The following is a 21,737-nucleotide window of genomic DNA, read 5'->3' as shown; positions in this document are numbered from 1 at the left end:
TGTATAACGAGGCATCGCTTGTATATCAAGTGAAAATATATTAAAACATTTTGCTTGTCTTGCAAAACGCTCTCAAACCAAGGTTTTATTGTATTTATTTCTAAAGGTGTGATTGACATCAAAGTTTCACCATATGTTGGTAACTGCCCATGCAAATCCATACATTCAAAGAAACCAAAACAAATAAGTTCTGAAAAGAAGTTATGTGTAATAAAATGGAATGACGCAGGAAAAATATTGAACACGCTACCTGAAAATTATTTAATACCTTGTACAAAATCCTTTGCTGGTAATGGCCGCATCAAGATGCCTTCTGTATGGGGAAAGTAGTCACATGCGTTGTTCAGATGTGATTTTGGCCCATTCTTCCACACAAACAGCCTTCACATTTTGAAGGTTCCGTGGGCCTCTTTTATGAACGCTGATCTTTAGTTCTTTCCACAAATTTATTGACTTTAGGTGTGGTTATTGGCTGGGGCCATTCTAGCAGCTTTATTTTCTTTCTTTGCAACCAATTAAAAGATTCCTTGCCTTTGTGTTTGGGATCATTATCTTGCTGAAATGTCGACCCTTGTTTCATCTTCATCATCCTGGTAGATGGCAGCAGATATTTATCAAGAATGTCTTGGTACGTTTTTCCATTCATCCTTCCTTCAATGATATCAAGTTTGCCAGTACCATATGCTGAAAAAGAGCCCCACACCATGTTCCCACCTGTTCTTGTGTGACACCTTGGTAATGAGACACCTTTTTTATAGGCCATCGGTTAAGATTGAACCAGCTGATATTAATTTGCACTGTCGTGGCTTTTCATGCCTTTTTGCACCTCCTTTTCTTCCATACTTTTTCCCTGTGGCATTACATTTTTTTACACAACTTAATTTCTGACTGTATTTTTTGTTTTATTTTCTTTTGTATGTTTGAATTGCGTGGGTTGTTACCGACATGTGTGAAAATTTCATGTAAGTGGCACCTTTAGAAATATATTTACCTAGAAAACTGGTGAGGCATTCAATACTTATTTACCTGCTGTATGTGTATGTCGGGGTTCGGCAAAATCCGGGCGACCTGGAATTAGTGACCTGGCGCCCGAGGAAGGAAGCTTAGGCCTGCAGAGGGCCGCAAAGCCGCGGCCCAACGCCATCACGCGGCAGGGGAGGTTGTGGCACACGGAGACACAGGATACCCCATCCTGTGTCTCCGTGCACCCCTGCTGCGCGATCGGGTCGGGCCTATGCTTCCATCTGTGATCTGGCGCCATCTTGTGGTGGCCGTTGGCATGACAAGTAAACCAGCAATTCTAATTAGGGGTGCACCGAAATGGAAATTTCAGAAACTAAACCGAAATTAAAAATAAACTGACCGAAATCGAAAATGACCCCATATTTCAATTTTTTTTTAAATAATTGTATGTGTTACATGAGACATTTTAATTAGCTTCATTGATGGGCACAGTGACTGCGTGTGATGGGCACAGTGGCGCTGCAATTGATGTTTTTTTTCCACAAACGTTTTTTTTATCTGCCATTTTTTTCATTAAGAAAGTGCTGGTCAGTTTCAGCCCGGATGCTACCTTCTCATTCACATGTGTTCGGGTTTAAAGGGATGAGGTAGCAACCCTACCTTCTGATCCGTTTCAGCCTGGATGCTACCTTCTGATCCATTTCAAATCTGATCTAGCCTGGATGAGCTTGTTTGAATGTCAGCACCCGATCCGTGCTTTGCACTGCAGGAGGAAGTTTTGCATTTCTTTAAGCAGTGCTCCAAGTGTTTGTGTATGGGTCAGAGTAGTCAGGATATTTAGAGTTAGTTCATCTTTTCATTTTTTTGTGAAAATGTGAACTTAGCTGTTAATATGTGCGTCATAAAGGTGTGTGTTATGATGGGTGATAACATTCAATATGAAGGGTGTTGAAAATATGCATCTTTGCACTCTTTATTTTTTTTTTTTTTTTTTTTTAATGAAGTGGGGGAAAAAAAATGCTCTGGTAAGCAAAATAGGTGTGACTCTAACCTCAAGGTGCATTTAAGGCTGCATTCACATCTAGACGGACGAAATCGCGGCGTTTTGTCGCCGCAAATCGCGGTAAAAATAGCGGCGTTTTGTACCGCGATTTGCGGCGACAAAACGCGGGTATTGTCCGCCTAGATGTGTCCCAAGATGACCCCCTCTATGGAGATGATTGCCATCTCCTAGCCGAACGCTCGAAGACGCCTGAAAAAAAGGTCCGGGACCTTTTTTCACGCCGCAGGCGACAGGCGTCCGGCGTTCGGCGTGGAGATGTGAACCATCTCCATAGAGGGACATGTATTTCCAGCCCTCTGGCGGCAGAGGCGTAGCGCTACAGGCGTAAAAACGCCTAGATGTGAATGGGGTCTTACATGATTAGCAGTTTTGCTCTCCCCCATATGTATCTGTGAGCTTGTACAGCACTGCTGATGATGGTGCTACAATAATAGCAAAAAATAAGAACATGCAGCTGACAGTCTCACTGCATTACTAACCGTTTCCTTTTACGGTTGTATTGTGCCCCTGAGTATCCTGTCGTGTATAGACACAAGGAGTGTGAGGTTATACAGTATAGATAGGAGGAAGGACACGGCTCTTACCTGCTCTGCTATTGTTCTCCTGAACAGTAGTGTGTAGTGTCACAGCCTTGCCGTATGAGAAGTCAGTAGAGGAGACAAGCACCAGGTCATTGGGAACACATGAAGGATGGACAGGCAGAAAGCGGCATGTGTGTAGCTAGTGACCCGTACTAGCCCCGCCCCGGAACATGCTCTCCACCAATCGCAGGCTCGCTCTCCGCTCTGACCTCTCTGTGGAGGGAAGTGTGATAGTGTGTAGAGCAGTGTGTGTCTCACAGGACGGGTATGTGTGTGTGTGTGTATATATATATATATATATATATATATATATATATATATATATATATATATATATATATATATATATATATATATATATATAAATTTTATTAATATTCTAACACCCTAGAGAATAAAATAGCGGTCGTTACACTACTTTCTGTCGCACCGTATTTGAGCAGCGGTCTTGCAAGCTCACTTTTTTTAATAAAAAAAATAAGACAACAGTAAAGTTAGTTCAATTTTTTTTTATATTGTGAAAGATGTTACGCCGAGTAAATTGATACCCAACATGTCACGCTTCAAGATTGTGTCCGTGGAATGACAAACTTTTACCCTTTAAAATCTCCATAGGCGACGTTTAAAAAATTCTACAGGATGCATGTTTTGAGTTACAGAGGAGGTCTAGGGCTATAATTATTATTTGCGTTCTACCGATCGCGGCGATACCTCACGTGTGGTTTGAACACAGTTTACATATGCGGGCGCTACTCACGTATGCGTTCGCTTCTGCACGCGAGCTCGACAGGACGTGTTTTCTGGCTCCTAACTTTTTTAGCTGGCTCCTAGATTCCAAGCAAATTTAACAAACCTTGGTGTATATATACTGTGTGTGTGTGTGTGTGTGTGTGTGTGTATATAATATAAAATATATATCACACAGTGGGGAAAACAAGTATTTGATACTGCCGATTTTGCAAGTTTTCCTACTTGCAAAGCATGTAGAGGTCTGTAATTTTTTATCATAGGTACTCTTCGACTGTGAGAGACAGAATCTAAAACAAAAATTCATAAAATCACATTGCATGATATTTAAGTAACTCATTTGCATTTTATTGCATAACTATTTGATACCTCAAAGATAATATTTGGTACAGAAACCTTTGTTTGCCATTACAAAGCTCATATGTTTCCTGTAGTTCTTGACCAGGTTTTCACACACTGCAGCAGGGATTTTGGCCCACTCCTCCATACAGAGCTTCTCCAGATCCTTCAGGTTTTGGGGCTGTCGCTGGGCAATACGAACTTTAAGCTCCCTCCAAATATTTTCTATTGGGTTCGGGTCTGGAGACTGGCTAGGCCACTCCAGGACCTTGAGATGCTTCTTATGGAGCCACTCCTTAGTTGCCCTGTCTGTGTGTTTCGGGTCGTTGTTATGCTGGAAACCCAGCCACAACCCATGTTCATTGCTCTTACTGAGGGAAGGAGGATGTTGGCCAAGATCTTGCGATACACGGCCCCACCCTTCCTCCCCTCAATACGGTGCAGTCGTCCTGTCCCCTTTGAAGAAAAGCATCCCCAAAGAATGTTTCCACCTCCATGCTTCACGGTTGGGATGGTGTTCTTGGGGTTGTACTCATCCTTCTTCCTCCAAACACGGTGAGTGGAGTTTAGACCAAAAAGCTCTATTTTTGTCTCAGATCACATGACCTTCTTCAATTCCTCTTCTGGATCATCCAGATGGCCATTGGCAAACTTCAGGTGGGCCTGGACATGTGCTGGCTTGAGCAGGGGGACCTTGCATGCGTTGCAGGATTTTAATCCATGCCAACGTAGTGTTACTAATGTGTTTCTTTGAGACTGTGGTCCCAGCTCTCTTCAGGTCACTGATAGGTCCTGCCATGTAATTCTGGTCTGATCCCTCACCTTCCTCATGATCAATGATGCCCCACGAGGTGAGATCTTGCGTGGAGCCCCAGGCGGGGGAGATTGACCATCATCTTGAACTTTTTCCATTTTCTAATAATTGCGTCAGCAGTTGTTGCCTTCTCACCAACCTGCTTGCCCATTGTCCTGTAGCCCATCCCAGCCTTAAGCAGGTCTACAGTTTTATCCCTGATGTCCTTACACAGCTCTCTGGTCTTGGCCATTGTGGAGAGGTTGGAGTCTGTTTTATTGTGTGGACAGGTGTCTTTTTATACAGGTAATGAGTTCAAACAGGTGCAGTTAATTCAGTTAATGAGTGGAGAACAGGAGGGCTTCTTAAAGAAAACATGGGTCTGTGAGAACCGGAATTCTTACTAGTTGGTAGGTGATCAAATACTTGTGTCATGCAAATAAAATGCAAATGAATTAAAAATCATACAACGTGATTTTCTGGATTTTTGTTTAAGATTCGGTCTCTCACAGTTGAAGAGTACCTATGATAAAAATTACAGACCTCTACATGCTTTGTAAGTAGAAAAACATGCAAAATCACAGTGTATTAAGTACTTGTTCTCCCCACTGTATATTAGCATTTTGTGAATGGCAGCAGTACTAAGCAAGTGACACTACCCCAACCCTGTCCCCAATGGTTACTATGCATAAGGGAAGTCGCTGGGCACAGTACCTGGAAGATATGGTGATCACTGTAGCAGTGATGACTACAGTTGTCACCTGCCACAGCTGTCCTTCATATATGCATACATATTTTGCTCCAGTATAACCCGGCAAGAGCGATCAATGCTCCTGTAAAGCAGGATCTATAGCATAGTGCTTCTAAAATGTAATTTGTACCATTCTTGTAAAATATCTGGATGGTCCTGCCTGTTCCTGTGTCTCCCCCTCCCACCATGTGTACTGACCATGGTAATTATGGCCGCTGATCCATGATACCGTGGTTCATTTACATCCCTCCATCATCCCTTCTACCCCCCCCCACCCCTGCCTGTCAGTTCAGTAGTCTGTGTTGTGAGAGCCAATTTCCTACCCTCCTGCTGCTATTTTGCTGTGGCTGTTATGTATGTAAATTACGTCTTTCCCCTCTGTTTTAGGAAGATAATTAAGTACAGTGTCAGTTTTTTAAATTACAATTCTAAATACCTTCTTGCCGGCATACATCAGAGGTCAATCCCAGCCCCTCCCACTGCTCTCATTAGATCGGGGAAGGAAAGCAGAAGGTCAGGTGACCTAAGAGTTGTGCAAGAAGGTATTTAGATTTTTTTTTTTTTTAAACTGATGTACTGTACTTATCTTTCTAAAACAGGGGATAGAAGTAATTTATCAATGAGACTTAACCACTTTCAGCTTTAAACCTTCAGGTTATACTGCTCTTTACAGAATGATTGGGCACTGGGAAAATCCTTTTCTCCAGTGGTTCATTGGGGAACACAGCTCATCTCGTTCCTGGATTATTATTTTTTATTATTTATTTTTTAACATGTGCCTGTTTTTTTTTCTGAGAAAGATGTTTCCCTCTTTTGGTTCACTGGTTGCTACTTCTGGGCTTCTTGAGCAGGTGTAGAGGTAAAGTCTCTAGTGGGGGAAATTATTTTGCATAGTGTCCAAACCTCCTGTAGGCAACAGCACATGCCCACATCAAAAGATGAGTCCTGCGTCTTCCAATGAACTACTTGAGAAAAAAGATTTACACTGAGTTCAAAGATGTTGCTTTACTCTCAAAAAGGTATGGGTATTGGAAATCTGTTATTAAAAGATATCTGGTTTCATGAGCAAAAATAGGATTAAACATAAGGAGATCATACAAAGATGAGCATCCCGTCAGATGAAGCTGCTTTTTGGTTATTTTGACAGCATTTTGATATTTGAATACAATAGCCCAGCAGGGCGATTTGTCCATTGGCGCTATATATCATGGATAAAGAAATATATATTTTTTTCTTCTTTTTTTTTTTTTCGCCTATGGTGTATGGCTCGCTTTAGTCCTATATACATTTATATAACAATAAGCCATATTGCCATTTCCACTGGTAAACATGGAAAGATATTGTTGACTATGCGTGCTAAAGGGGTTAGTCTCGCTAGTAAGGTTTTTCAACATGTTTTCAAATGAGGTTTCTGTCAATTCTGCATCACTGTCTGGATTATTCTCCTTGCCCCGTTAGTATAATTAAACCATATGCATGTCCTTACTGCCACAACTGCAATACTTCATATAGGTTTTTGAAGGGAATCATTATGGTTCTCATTTTCACTCCAGGATGTTTCCTAGCGTGTGTGAACTTTGCACTTATATCACTGTTTTTGCTTTTTGTTTTTTTGCGTTTTGACTATTTTTAGAACACACTTTTAATCCTAAAACCCTATTGCAATCAGTTAAAACGGATTAAATCTAAGCCTCATTATTAAGCAAAAAATATTAATGGAAACTTTATCTTTTTTTTTTTTTTTTTTTTTTTCATTTATTATTTTTTTTATTTCTTTTCATTTTGGATAAATCTACCAGACCACAGCAATTCAATAGAAAGTATAAATATGAAGGAATGGCAGGATGGTCTTAGGGCCCTCCTGCCCAACATAAACATCAACTTTGGTGGGCTCCCCAATGCTTCTTCCCCTTCCAACGCTACCCACAGTGCACCAACGTCCAACACTGCCACAACAAACAGCCTGAACTGGGACTGCCCGGCCAGCTGGATGGATCCCGCTATCATTACAGGTAACTGCTTCTCCCTCCTTCCCCCTGCATGCCCATTATAAAATTCACTCACCCCCTCTGCCCAAACAACTACAAGACTACATTTAATCAGCATCTGCAGCCAAGCACATATTCCGTTTTTAGGTTTCGGTTGCAGTGGCAGAGGGACAATCTCGAGAGAATCATTCTGATCTACAAGATTACTTTCTAATATTTTTCCTTCCTGAGTAATTTGGTGAAATCACTGGGTAGCATTAGAAAGCATCGCTATTTGTGCTGCGATGAGGCCAATTGATTTGTAATCTCTGTAGCAATACTCCACATTTGTTCAGAATGAGATGGACTAATTGGTTTAAATATCCATCAAGAAATGTAAAACTGAATTTTATATGTGTTAGAAGTCATTTGTGCATTTTCCACTAAAGTGGATCTAAAAACAATCGCTAAGATTTCATATTAGCTGCAGCATGTTAAAGTTGATCCAGAGATGTACAATCTTAAATCTGCAACTTTCAATCGAATAATGCCCAATGCTTGTTCATGCATGTCTTCCAGTTGTACTTTAGGTTTGTCACCCTGTTATTGTTCACCTGGGGGGTGTATGGAGACTACAAGCAGCCATGCCGACGCTCATTGCTCAAGCTTGGTCCACTGTTGTCTCTATCAGAAATCAGACCCAGATCAGCAATGATAAATTATTTTGGTCGTCATTGGCTCTAAAGCCAGTGGTTCAATTTTAGAAACGTAAACAGTGAATTAGATCAAGATTACTTGTGTTAAATCCTGTTCTTATGCTGCTTTCGATCTGCGGTTTGTTCGCAGCACGGCTGCAGGGTTAGCCACGGTTTCCCATAGACTTTATGTCCTGCGTCTTTGGCGTGGTTAATGAAAGTGCTCCAAAGTTGTAGCCCACTTTTAATGCGCTTTCAGAAAACACACCAAAAACACAGGATGTAATAGAAAGTCTTGGGGAAACCATGGGTAACTCACATGAAACACATGGGTACAGTGTGCTGCACCTGCACTGCAGTCAAACCACAGCGCAGCAGTGTGAAAGTGACCTCACTATTTTTCTGCCTCCTATTAACATCCTCTGTGAGCTCCCAAACCCCTTTCCCTCTCACTTCTACAGTACTCCGCATAAATAAGTACACCCCTTTTGAAAAGTACAATTTTAATCAATATCTCAATGAGCACAAGAACAATTTCCAAAATGTTGACAAAACTGAGTTTTATAGAACATTTGAACAGCTCATTACATGAAAGTAAGGTTAATAGTTTAACTTGGATTACAAAATCTTCAGTTTTACTCAAATTAGTTAATGCAAAAATGAATACACCCCACAACAAAAACTACTACATCTAGTATTTTGTATGAACTCCATGATTTGTAAGGACAGCACCAGGTCTTCTAGGCATGGAATGATCAAGTTGTTGACATATTGCAACATCTGTCTTTTTCCATTCTTTAAGAACGACTTCTTTTAGAGCCTGAATGCTGGCTGGAGAGTGATGCTTAACCACTTAAATACCACCTAACGCGGATATACGTCGGCAGAATGGCACGGGCTGGGCGCAATCACGTACCTGTACGTGATTGTTTAATGCCCAGCCGTGGGTCGCAGGCGCGTGGCCGCGGGACTCGATCGCCGCCAGAGTCCCGCGATCGGTCACAGGAGCTGAAGAACGGGGAGAGGTGTGTGTGTAAACACACCTTCCCTGTTCTTCACAGTGTCGCTGTCATTGATCGTCTGTTCCCTGATATAGGGAAAGGTGATCAATGACGTCACACGTCCAGCCGCCATTAGTAGTAAAAAAAATTTTTTTTATAAAAATGCAATAAAAGTATGCCTTATTTTGTAACGCTATACATTTTGCGCAAACCAATCGATAAAGGCTTATTGCGATTTTTTTTTTTTTTTTTTTTTAACAAAAATAGGTAGAAGAATACGTAGCGGCCTAAACTGAGGAAAACAAACATTTTTTTATATATATATTTTTGGGGGATATTTATTATAGCAAAAAGTAAAAAAAATATTGAATTTTTTTCAAAATTGTCGCTCTATTTTTGTTTATAGCGCAAAAAAAAAAAAAACGCAGAAGTGATCAAATACCACCAAAAGAAGGCTCTATTTGTGGGGGGAAAAGGGCGCCAATTTTGTTTGGGAGCCACGTTGCACGACCGCGCAATTGTCAGTTAAAGCGACGCAGTGCCGAATCGCAAAAAGGGGCCTGGTCCTTTACATGCATATTGGTCTGGGTCTTAAGTGGTTAACTTGCCTCTTTACAATTCCCCATAGGTGTTTGATTGGGTTCAGATCAGGAGACCTACTTAGCCACTGAATCACTTTCACTCTTTTCTTCAGAAATGCAACAGTGGCCTTAGATGTGTGTTTTTGATCATTGTTGTGTTGGAAAAGTGCATAACAACAAAGGGCACAGAGTGATGGTAGCACATTCTTTTTCAATATAGAGCAGTACATCTGTGAATTCATACCATCAATAAAATGCAGCTCCCCGACACCAGCAACACTCATGCAGCCCCACAGAAGGACACTGCCATCACTGTTTCACTGTAGGCACCATGCATTTTTCTTTGTATTCCTCACCTTTACGACGCCATCCGTTCCAAAAACATTTATCTTGGTCTCATTACCCTACCAGAGTACCGAGTCCCAGTAGGCTTCTTCTTTTTCAGCATGGACCCTGGCAAATTCTAGGCAGGCTTTAGGAGAGGCTTCCTTCATGGATGACACCCATGCATTCCATTCCTCTGGAGTGTATGCTGTATTGTGTCACAGCAAACAATCACCCCAGTTTGGCTTTTTACGTTGGCTACTGCCGTGAACTTGCATCGTGATTTTCTTCAACTCTTCTCATCAGAACACACTCCTGTCGAAGATGTTAACTTCCGTGGACATCCTGGATGTCTCTGTAAATTGGTAGCAGTTCCATCTTTGTTAAATTTTTTGTATCATTTTTGCTACAGTATTCTGATAAGTAAAGCTTTGATCTTCCCGTAGACCTTGTGACATTTCTCTTTTCATGTGGTGCCATTGCTGACAGCAGAAATATTGTAAGGGGTTGTTAAGTAACGCCTTTTAATAATCAGCAGTCTGATGGACACATGTTTAATGAATAATTAGACTCGCCTGTAGTTGAATTCTTGGTAATTAGAATTTTGTTATCTAAAATTTAGCTTTGCTCCTAAGAATGCTGTGTATTGATTTTTGCACTAGGGTCTTGAATGAATTTGTTAGGAAAAATGCTTTATTGTGTGTGCAAATTAACAAATCTTGGTTGCAATCAATGGCCTGTATTTGTGGGAGTAGTTTATAGTATAGTGTTGCATAGAAAATGTTGATTCTGAAAGGAAAGTAGGGTTTTAATGACAAATCTGTTGGGGTGTACTCATTTATGCTGAGCACTGTTTATTTGAAACTAGCAGTCCATGTTGAGATAATTTGCACTTCTCTATGCACACTACAAATGCCATACTTCCTAGTTTACAGGGTGGCTACATTCTACATGGGTCCACATAGCTACCCTCTAACAGTCTGATCACAGCAGCAAAAATACATTTGGAGGAGGCTTAGGCCCTGTACACACGATCAGTCCAAACTGATGAAAACGGACTGAAGTTCAGTTTCATCGGTTCACCGATTTAAGCAGACTGATGGTCTGATGTGCGTACACACCATCAGTTAAAAAACCGATAGAGTCCAACGCAGTGACGTAAAACACAACGACGTGATGAAAAAAACGAAGTTCAATGCTTCCAAGCATGCGTCGACTTGATTCTGAGCATGCGCAGGTTTTGAACCGATGCTTTTGCGTACTAACCATCGGTTCTGCCCCATCAGACAAAAGTCTGATGGGGCATACACACGGTAGGTTTGGACTGATGAAACTGAACTTCAGTCCGTTTTCATCAGTTTGGACTGATCGTGTGTACAAGGCCTTAGAGTAATAGAATGTGATTGTTAGAGTTAAGAATACATACTGAATTTTTTTTTTTTTTTGGGATGGTATTGAGTTCCTCCTTTTTGTGCCGTAGGGAGGTCATAAGGTGATGGGATCTAGGGGGTCACGGGGGAGGAGGGGGGGGGGCTTCTTTCCTTTCCCCTTCTCCTCTTTCTCTCTCCCTAGCGTCCCTCCCTGCCTCTTGTAGGTGGGGAGTGGGATGGGGGGGATTGGAGGAGGGGGAGGCCGATGGTGCCCATGGGGGGGGGGGGGGGCATAATGTAATGTATGAAGGTATTTTTATTTAAATATGTACGGAGATGTCTTTTTGTATTTCTTCTTGTCATTGTTATTTGTTTTTTTGGTGCAATTTGGAAAAAATAAAGAAAATAAGCAATTATAAAAAAAAAAAAAAAGAATGCATACTGAATGGATTTATTTTTAGCCAGGCTTTAGTGTCACTTTAGCTCTCCACCATAAACTTGGTGGAGAGTTGGCATTTGAGATGGGCTGTCATTTTGAGTGCATCTTTTATTTAGAAATGTGGATACACCCCCCTACCCAAACAAGGGTTAATAGAATTATTCAGAATTGATATAGTGATAACAGGGAGACAGTACAGTTACAATAAAATACAAGAGGGTTATAAGGGCCCTGCTCATAAAAGCTTACAATCTAATAGGCTGGTAAAAAAAGGTAATAACTGTGGGGGATGTGCTGATGGAGGAGTTAAAACTTGTTCGTTGGGGGTGGGATGGGCTTCCCTGAAGAGATGCGTTTTTAGGGACCACCTCTGGGTGGCCAAAGTGGGAGATAGCTGGACAGATTGACAGATTGAGGTAGTGTTTCAAAGGATGGAGAGGTGATGTTCTGGAGATGAGCATGGAAGGAGGAGATTAGAGCTAGAGAGCAGGTCTTGGGAAGAGCAGAGAGGATGGTTTGAGTCAAGATTTCTGATGTAGCTCGGGGGACGAGTTGTGAATGGCTTTGTATGTTAGTATTTTGGATTTAAAGCAGAGGTTCACCCTAATAGCATGTATATCTGACCAACTCCCTTATAGTCGTAAAAAGTACTGTCCGCAATTAGTTTTATTTTTTTTATGCTTTACGTACCTTGTAATCCATTTTTTAAATCTACTTCTCCCCGCGGGAGTAGGCGTTTCTATGCCTAGGGGGATTGTCATCTGGGAGGTCGTCCAGGTGATTGACGTCTGTTCGCCCCGGCAGATAAGGCCCGCCCCCCATATTGCGTAGGCGCGCACGAGTTACGGGGCTTCCGAAAAAAGCCGAAATGCAGAGCGCAGGCGCCGTATAGAGCCGACTCACATCTCCGCATGTTCGGCTTTTTTCGGAAGCCCTGTAACTCATGCGCGCCTACGCAATACGGGGGCGGAGCCTTATCTGCCGGGGCAAACGGACGTCAATCATCTGGGCGACCTCCCAGATGACAATCCCCCTAGGCATAGAAACGCCTACTCCCGCGGGGAGAAGTAGATTGAAAAAATGGATTACAAGGTACGTAAAGCATAAAAAAAAAACTAATTGCGGACAGTACTTGTTACGACTATAAGGGAGTTGGTCAGATATACATGTTATTAGGGTGAACCTCCGCTTTAATTCGCTGGGCAATTGGAAGCCAGTGGAGGGATTGGCAGACACTGAGTGATTGGTAAGGTAAGAGTCTGGCAGGAGCATTCATGGTAGACTGAACAGGGGATAGCTTATGGAGAGGTTGCAATAGTCTAGTTTCATCAATTAAAAAGGGGCAGATTTTAGAGCTGTTACGAACGTGAAGTCTACAAGCTTCAGTGCCAAATCCAGCGATGGGGCTCCAGCCCTAAATCCAGAGATTGGATTTGGGGCTGAAAGGAAAGGTCTAAAATTACACCCATTACCCTGGCGTAAGGAGAGGGGACTGATGGTTGTATTGATCTTTATGAAAGTCAGGGATGTGGGTATGAGCTTGGAGGGGGGGGGGGGGGTATTACCAGCTGGTTTTTCTTAAAATTTTGTTTCCAGCAAAGTGTAAAAAAATGTTTTGTTTGTTTTTTTTCTTTTATGTGAGAATGCAGTTATCAATGGGGATGGCTGCAACATTTTGGTCAGTAGATACTACAGCATACCAATATATGTCTTAATTATACATTACAGGACACAGGCAACATTCATACACCTTGGGGTTTAGGTGCATACCTACGGGTGACTGCACATTGGCAAGCTTTTGAGGACATTCTCCCTCTGGGTCACCTCCCACTTACTCCACCCAGTGAGTCCCCAGTTTTTTGATGGTGTCTGAAGGTGAAAATTAAACCACTCAGTTTCAGGTGATGCATCACACCACTGGTCGCACATTTTAACAACACTTCCACCCAGATCCCTTATAAGTTTTCTTCTGGCCATTTCACCACATGAATTAGTTGCATGAAGGTCTAAATATTGCGCACCACGCACCCTATCCTCCCACAATCTACTTTGAGTTCCTCACAGGGGAATACCCTCACCTGTAGATATGGCAGAGACCAGGCAAAAGTGGGCCAATTCAAAATAACAGGTAAGTCTTTGGGTCCCTTGCACCAGAGCAGGACCCAGTTTTAACACCAGTCCCAGCATCCGATTCTAACTCTATTTCAAGCAAGTGGACTAAAACAGAATTTTATGCATCTGTTTTATGGCATTCTTGCAGCCATCTGGGGCTCAAATTCTTGCTCCCATTTATTAATCGGAACCAGATCCCAATATGCACATCCTATGTCTCTATATTAAAAAGGAAGCTTCATGCAACATGCTTGCTAACGTTAAAAAGCTCATTGCCTCTGTCCACAAAAGCCTTCACATTGTTTAACTTCTGATTAGCTGAGTTAGAAAGGCAGGCTGATGTCACAATTTCCGACTCGGACAATCTGAGGAAGCTTTGTATTCATTGATGGAATACAAAGCTTTGTATGAATGGCTGAGTGCCGCTCAGGTTGACAATAGCATCACCTACATACCGAAAATCCAGTGGTTACACATGTTAGGTTGATAGTTTGTTTGGGTCAGCTTGGCCAGAATGATATATTTAAACTGCAACGAAAGCTGGAGAGTGGCTTTATTTTTTTACACTAAGTTAGCAATTACATTTTTACTCACACGCAGCATGAGCATACTTAGAATTACGGAAAATGGAAATCTCGCGCCAATTGGTAAAGTAATTAAATTAAATACAGTGTGAACCATAAAAATTAACTGGTAAGCTGCTCCCCAAAGAAACAGTGAACTGAATCAAATATGTGAACAAAGTGAAAGGTGGGGGCGCTAGGGTGAAATAAATAAATAAGTAAGTATAGGAATTAAATAAAATTATAAATAAACCAACGTTGAGTGAACAAACCGTTACGAGATAAATTTATATAGTACACTACCAATGATAAACCAGTGATAGGGGTAGTGAATAACACCACCAATAGACAATATAAACAAATCTATAAAGGCCATTCACATAAGTCTGTGTTCAGTAGTGTTTGTGCTCAAAGTAAATGCTTGAAGTTCAATAATAAGGGTTCCACCTTCACCAAGACTCAAATTCAAGGGAACTAGAGCCGCGCATGGAGTCCTGAAGTACCGGGTTTTGTGATCTAAAGCTTTTTTTTTACCTCTTTTTAATTAAAAAGGTCAACACCTTGTGGTAAGGAGCCATGCTTTTGTGCACGTTTGGGGTGAATTTGAGTCTTGGTGAAGGTGGAACCCTTATTATTGAACTTCAAGCATTTCCTTTGAGCACAAACGCTACTGAACACGGACTTATGTGAATGGACGTTATTGATTTGTTTATATTGTCTATTAGTAGTGTTATTCACTACCCCTATCACTGGTTTATCATTGGTAGTGTACTATATCAATTTATCTAGTAACTGTTCACTCAACGTTTGTTTATTTATAATTTTATTCAATTCCTATATTTATTTACTTATTCATTTATTTCACACTAGTGCCCCCACCTTTCACTTTGTTCACATACTTAAAATTACACCCCAAAACACTTTCTGCTACTCTTGAGTATGATAAAATTGTCTCTTATGTTTGATACAAATCAACCAGTTTTGTAGCATGTACTGTAATCACCTCTATACAAGTGGTATAGCAGTGCCCGTTCCTTTAAGCCAAGCAAGTATAGCCTGCTGGTACATAACTGCCCTCAGGAATGCTGTGTACAATTGACTGGTGTCCCACAGGAACGTAGTCGGTGGTATGTGCAGATGGATCATAGGCAGAGATATGGTCAGCAAACAGACAAAGGATCGGTCTTGGCATCAGGCAGAAACATACTCAAAAACAGGCCCGGGTTAGTGCAGGCAGAGGCAGCACTGCATTGGCGTAGCGGTGGTTAGGGACCATGTATATGGTGTGGCGGCGATCAGGGATGCTAACTGGTGTACCGGTGATCAGGGACAATGTAAAAGGCATGGCGGTGAATAACGACAAAATGACTGTTGCTGCAGTGGTCAGGGACACTGACTGGTGTGGCAGTGATTAGTTACACTGTGAGTGAGTGGCAGTGATTAGGGACACTGACTAGCAGCACTGGTCTGGTGACGTACTGCTGTGGTGGTGATCAGAGATAATGGCTGGCGGCACTGACAGTGATATCAGAGCAGTTAGTCATTGTACATGATCACCTCCACAGCGGTACAATGTCAGTTTAGTGACACTGCACTTGCTCTGTTGATGGTGTTTACTAAAAAAAAATTGGCGACGCTAGTACTCTGGGTGATGATCAGTAATTTTTTTTTTGTTTTTTTACATTGCTTACAGTGATCAACTGTAATAAGCAATCGGGAACAATGTATAAAGGTTTCATTCATGAAACTTTTGGTTACTATTGTGATGCTTTGATTGGTCACAGCTATCACATGGTACAGGGCCACTGTAATTGGTCTGGTACCATGTTATCACTGTGATTTATCACAGAAATCAGAGTTGTAAGCAAGGTGTCATCAATGACGGCCTTGTTTACTGCTGTAACTGATATTGCTGCGATTGATCACAGGGATCACATGGTTACCAGGGCTGGTCACCCCTCCACCAGATACAACCACTCTAGGTACATCCTCTCAAAACTAGAGAGCACACGCCTAGCCGTTTATGTACAGCGACCGGGCAAGAAGTCGAATAGACCCCAGATGTCTCGTTAAAGAGAAACTGTCATGCTTGTTTGCTATCACAAGGAATATTTTACATCACTTGTGATAGCAATAAAAATGATTTAATAAAAATGAAAAATGAAATTTAAAAAATATATATTTTAAAGCACCCCATGCCACCGTGCTCATAAGCAAATGCGAACTCATTCATCGCTCGTTGGTATGTAAATTGCGATTGTACCACCACCTGACGTCCTGTGTAAATCTCAAGTGTTAACCTGTAAAGGCTTTTAACGCATCGCCTATGGATTATATAATGTACGTAGTTTGACATTGTTCCACAGTCGTGTGCAGTTTTAAAGCGTGACATGTTGGGTATCAATTTACTCGGCCCAGCACCATCTTTTATATTTTTCCAAACAATTGGGTATTGTGTTTTTGTGCAATAAAATTTATGAAAGTGTATTTTCCCCCCAAAAAAACTGCATTTGAAAAACCGCTGCGCAAATACGGTGTGACCTAACAAGCTGCAACAAACACCCTTTTATTCTCTAGGGCCTCAGTTGAAAAAAAGTATATAATTGTTTGGGGGTTCAAAAAAAATACCCATTAGCAAAATACAGATTTTTACATGTAGAAGAGAAGTGTCGAAATAGGCCTGGTCTTTAAGTGGTTAACCATGAGTCTTCAGTGCAGAAACATCATAACTGAGTTTTGATCATCTCCACCTGGGACAAGACGAGCAAAATGTACTGTTTACCAGACCAAAATGACCCTCAGGCTGGGTTCACACTGGTACGACCTGACTGTTGTACGACTGTCATCCTGCTTTGCCCTGCAACATCGGTCCTATGTTCATCCTACTTGAATAAACAGGATAAGATTTTGCTCCAACTTTGAGATAGTCTGACTTGACCTTTGACCAATCAAAACAATCCCAGTGTGAAATAAATTCCTTTTACTGCTGCTGTAATCACCATGTCAGATGTCACAAGTCAGATGGTCAGATTTTGATCCTTCAGTGATATTAAATGGGCTGAAGTAGGACCAAACTAGTGCAGGAACCTTTTTCAAAGTTGGACCGACTTGTGTCGGACCAGTTAAGACAGCTCTCGTAGGGAATCATTGATTTACACACATCATGTGACATGTGTTCCCAAAGTCGGAGCTTATGTCCTACCTGGCCTGTGAACCCGGCCTCAAAAATTTAGTGGTCAGAAGCACTTGTGGGAACAGTCCCACGCAGCCCAGGCAAATATTATTTCTCCCTATATAAATGCCAAACTTGGTGGAATTAATAAAGTATAGCCTCACAGTGTAATAATTTAAGACTCCTTTATTAAAAATGTCAAAGTGTGCAATGACATTTTATATAAAAGGTACCGTTTATTACAAGCAGTAGAACCGAAACAAGTTCCTGTTTGTTTGGCCCGGTGTGAAAGCAGTCAATTTAGTGGGAGTAGGGTTTTAGTGGGGGTACATGTTTTTAACAACCCATTTTATATGAATATGTTGCATGTGTCCTCTACTGTATTCCAAGATATGGAATATACAGGAGTCCATTTTTATTTTTATTTTGCTTCCAATCCTGTGGTAGTTTGGAGAAGGCCCTTTTCTGTGTCGGCATGACTGTGTTCCTGGGCACAAATCCAGTTCCACAGTCAGTTGGTTTGACCAGTTTAGTGTTGAGAAAATCGAGTGGGCCTACAGAGGCCTGACCTTTTGGGAGGATGCATTGAAATGTGGGTTGAGAGCAGGTCTTCTCACTCAACATATCACCTGACCTTACAAGTAAACTTTTTGTTGAAGGAGCACAAGTTCCCACCAAGACACTCCAAAATCTTGTTGCACATTCTTCTGGAACAAGCTTGTATAGGTGTGAGGGTCAAATGTCCACCAAATTTCTCAATTTAGTATAGGATTGGATAGCTGCACATCTTGAATAAAATTGTGTTTTTGACCCTGGTGGTCGTCACGTGGAACATGATAGAAGTGATTCAAATCTTTCCAATTGTCGGAGGAATAGAAATAGAAGATTTTGGTTGTTCAGTGGGGACAACGGTTTCACTGTGCACTAGCTAAGGGGGAAATTCTCGAATCCTAATGTGTCGGCTGCAAAAGAGAGAGTAATGGGACAAGCACAGCAAGAAAAAAATATCTTTGTTCTGTACTTTAGAAGCACTTTTTGAAGGTTCAAGTTTGTTTTACAAGCACTAGTTTTGGTATGCTCCCAAAACCTATACTTTACAGTGCGATTTGCGTCAGTACAAAATGGGTGCAAATCGCACTGCAAAGAATTGCATGCGATTGAAAGGGGAATGTGGTGCGATTCCTGTATGTGTCCACTACGCCTGTGTGTGTCGAAAGTTATTAAAGCGTCATCTAGTGGGCAGTTTAATTTTTTTTTAGAACTCACAGTACATAGAGCCTGCATACACAGGCCGCTGGAGGTACTCACATGGCTGATGTAAAGTTGGTCCTCCCCCAAACTGACATCACTTCCGCCCCTTTACCCACGGGGTCTCGAAACATTTCCAGCCCATTGAGCACCCCCAGCAGCCCTGATTTTATATCATCGGTGGACCAGGACACCCATGTAGATTATTTTGCATGTGGCCAGATGTACTGTGACATCTAAAAAAAAATTCAAATGCTCACTAGATGGCGCTTTTCCCTTTATATACACACGCTTGCAGTAGAGGAAATCTCATGTGGTTTGGACAGGAAACGCACTGCATTCATGTTCAAATTCCATGCGATTCTTTGCAGTGCGATTTTGTGCCAATTTTTTTTCTGTATTGATGAAAATCCCACTGCAAACACTCTGTACATGTACTCGCCGATAAATGGTATTGGTGCAAACCTACAGTCTATCCATTACCAAAAAAAACTAGGTGCAGCTCCAGCCCCCCCCCCCCTTATATTTACCTGAGCCCCATCTTGATCCAGTGATGTGCATTAGAGCAGTGGCTCTCCGGGGTCTGTCTGTCTTTCCTCATTGGACAGCCGCAGCCATTGGCGTGTGTGAATAAAGACAGTGTGGCAAGAGGCATGCTACTGGGGGCACTCGGCAGGGGAGTGAAGTCCAGGGTATGCCGGTGGGGGGGACTCAAAAAGAAAAGGCTTGTGTCTACTGTATGCAAAACCATTGCACAGAGCAGAAGTATATCATGTTTGTTTATTTAAAATAACTTTCCTTTTAAAAACACTTCAAAAACAAAAAAAGGAATAGGTTGATATTCCTAAGCCAAAGGAACCACAGCCAGCGGCCATGCAGCTTTTAAATGTGGTCCGATGAAGGTATTAATGGTATTCAGGCTGCATTTAAAAAGGCCTCCTAATGTAGATTTTCTAGCTCCTGAATTTAGTAGCATGTGCATTTTACTGTAAACCATGTATTTACACTGTCGCTTTTTTCTCCTTTCCAGGCATCCCGTCATCGACAGGAAACGGTTTAGAATCTCTGCAAGATGACAATCCACCACACTGGTTAAAGTCCCTGCAAGCTCTGACAGAGTTGGACGGCCCCAGTAGCAGTATACCTCCCCACCACCCTCATAACAACCTCTTCAGCACACAAATCCCTCTACACAGAGCAAATTGGAGCCCATACCCTCCCCCCACAAACCCTGCCAGTTTCCACTCCCCACCCCCAGGTTTTCAGACCGCCTTCAGACCCCCTACCAAAACACCTACAGATCTACTACAGAGCTCCACCCTGGACCGTCATTGAGAAAAAAAATATATGGAACTGCTAGAATTTGGGATGTCCTTCCCTGCCTCAACCACAGTTTTCAGTCAAAATAAAACCCTCAGTGTTTCCCTCTCATATAATTTCTTCTCCTTCTCTAACAGTTTCCAGAATTATCAAGAATCTTCATTTTGAGGGGATCAACAAGCCCTTCTCTCTCCCAAAAAAAGTTGCCATTTGAGAGTCTGTCATCATTTGAAAGCTCGTTATTGAAGGTGGCCAACATCAAAGAGCACCACAAGTTTCCAAAAAAATTTAGAGAGATGAAAATTCAAAAAGATTTTGTTAAATCGCTTCAAAAGAGATCATTGATCTGCTGCATGATATATATTTTTGTTTAAAAATAAATGAATTTATTGTGATTTAACAGCTCTCAGATCTAGCTAGTGCAGGTAGCAGGAAAAAAAATAATCTTAAAATCTTTAGGGAATTAGTATTCTAACCTGATCAGTAAGTAAATATGTGTTTTTGTTAATGGAGAGCACCATGCAAATGAAATGCCATTTAGGTTTTGTTGAGAGTTTTTTGTCCTTTAAACAGTTTAAGGTCTGGCGAACAAAACCATTACATTAATTTTCTTCAGGACCAAAGGGGCAGGTTTTTATCAACATTGATTTTCAGGCCCACTGGAATTGAAGGGGTTTAGATGCAATAAGTATGTATAATCGTCTTACTTATTGCCTTTTTTTTTTTTTCTCATTTGCCATTTGTTAGTGGTGCTTTCAGTGTTCAGTACCGCTGGCTTTATCTGGGTATGATGCAGTTAAGCCATGAATTTTTTTCAGCTGAATAAACAATCCACTGTTTCTTACAGTCAACCAATCTCTCTACCAGTACAGATGTGTTTTTTTTATTTTAGTTTTTTGGTAATTCAAGACCTCAAAAGGTGTTTTGTAAATGCTTTCTACTGTTGAGCTGCACTCTGTCATTCTTCAGCCACGAAGATCCAAACCGTTTTAATCATCATGAATAATCTGCCTTACCAGACCTGTGTTTCATTTGCAAAATCGGGCAGTCTTTGCACTTACAGATATTTTGCTCTTTGTTCAAGTGGCACATGTGTCTAGGTATTGGGAAGAGACGGTTGAGTTTTTTTTTATTTTATTAATGTGCTCTTTCTGCAGCAGATCAATCAGTTTTGCTTTTTCAAAATGTGACCAGTTGATGACAAACCCAACAGCTTCTTCATATCATTTTCAAAGTCACGTATGGGAGTTTGACCAGCCACCTGACCTAACTTCAGCATTTCTGGAAGTTACAGCAGTATTGAAGATTGGGAAGAGGAGAAGCCTACAAGCGAGGGGGAAAAATAAGACAAATTTAAAACATGGTTATAACCTGACGCTAAAACTAAACCAAGAAAATGTACCTCTGTCTACAGAATTAAAACTAAAATCTTAAATAAAACAGAAAACTTGATGATAACTTGTTTGTGGGCCTTGCTTTAATTGTAGACATGGATTGTGGGTGTCCTCATTGGTAAGGTGTGTATGTCTGCCATTGCGCTCCTCTACAAATGTAGGCTGTCCTAACTGGAGATGCTCAGTTTAGTCAGTTTAGAGATGCTGTTTGTCTGCTTTCTAGCACTTTTATATAGGCTCCATGTTATCTACCCACCCTTTCTGGAAGATTCAGTATGGTAATAAAGACGCAAATCTAGGCTGCCGTATACATG

The 21,737-nt window shown here is 41.4% G+C and overlaps 1 protein-coding gene across 7 annotated transcripts in view; it reads left to right on the top strand.

The window, feature by feature from the left end:
• Window positions 1–21,487, top strand: part of CNOT4 (CCR4-NOT transcription complex subunit 4) — a 161,949-nt gene extending 140,462 nt beyond the window's left edge. For 5 of the 7 annotated variants that reach the window (XM_040345668.1, XM_040345669.1, XM_040345671.1 and 2 more), the window contains 2 exons: window positions 7,037–7,249; window positions 19,740–21,487. In XM_040345668.1, coding sequence (XP_040201602.1) covers window positions 7,037–7,249; window positions 19,740–20,044 — 518 coding nt within the window. In that variant the 3' untranslated portion in view covers window positions 20,045–21,487. The remainder of the gene's footprint in view (window positions 1–7,036; window positions 7,250–19,739) is intronic. The other 2 variants (XM_040345670.1, XM_040345675.1) reach the window with 1 other exon arrangement.
• Window positions 21,488–21,737: the final 250 nt, after the last annotated feature.

Source organism: Rana temporaria, chromosome 3, assembly GCF_905171775.1.
Source record: "Rana temporaria chromosome 3, aRanTem1.1, whole genome shotgun sequence".
Taxonomy (NCBI): Eukaryota; Metazoa; Chordata; class Amphibia; order Anura; family Ranidae; genus Rana; species Rana temporaria.
Note: the sequence above shows the minus strand (reverse complement) of the source record. Positions and strands in the feature narration are given on the sequence as shown.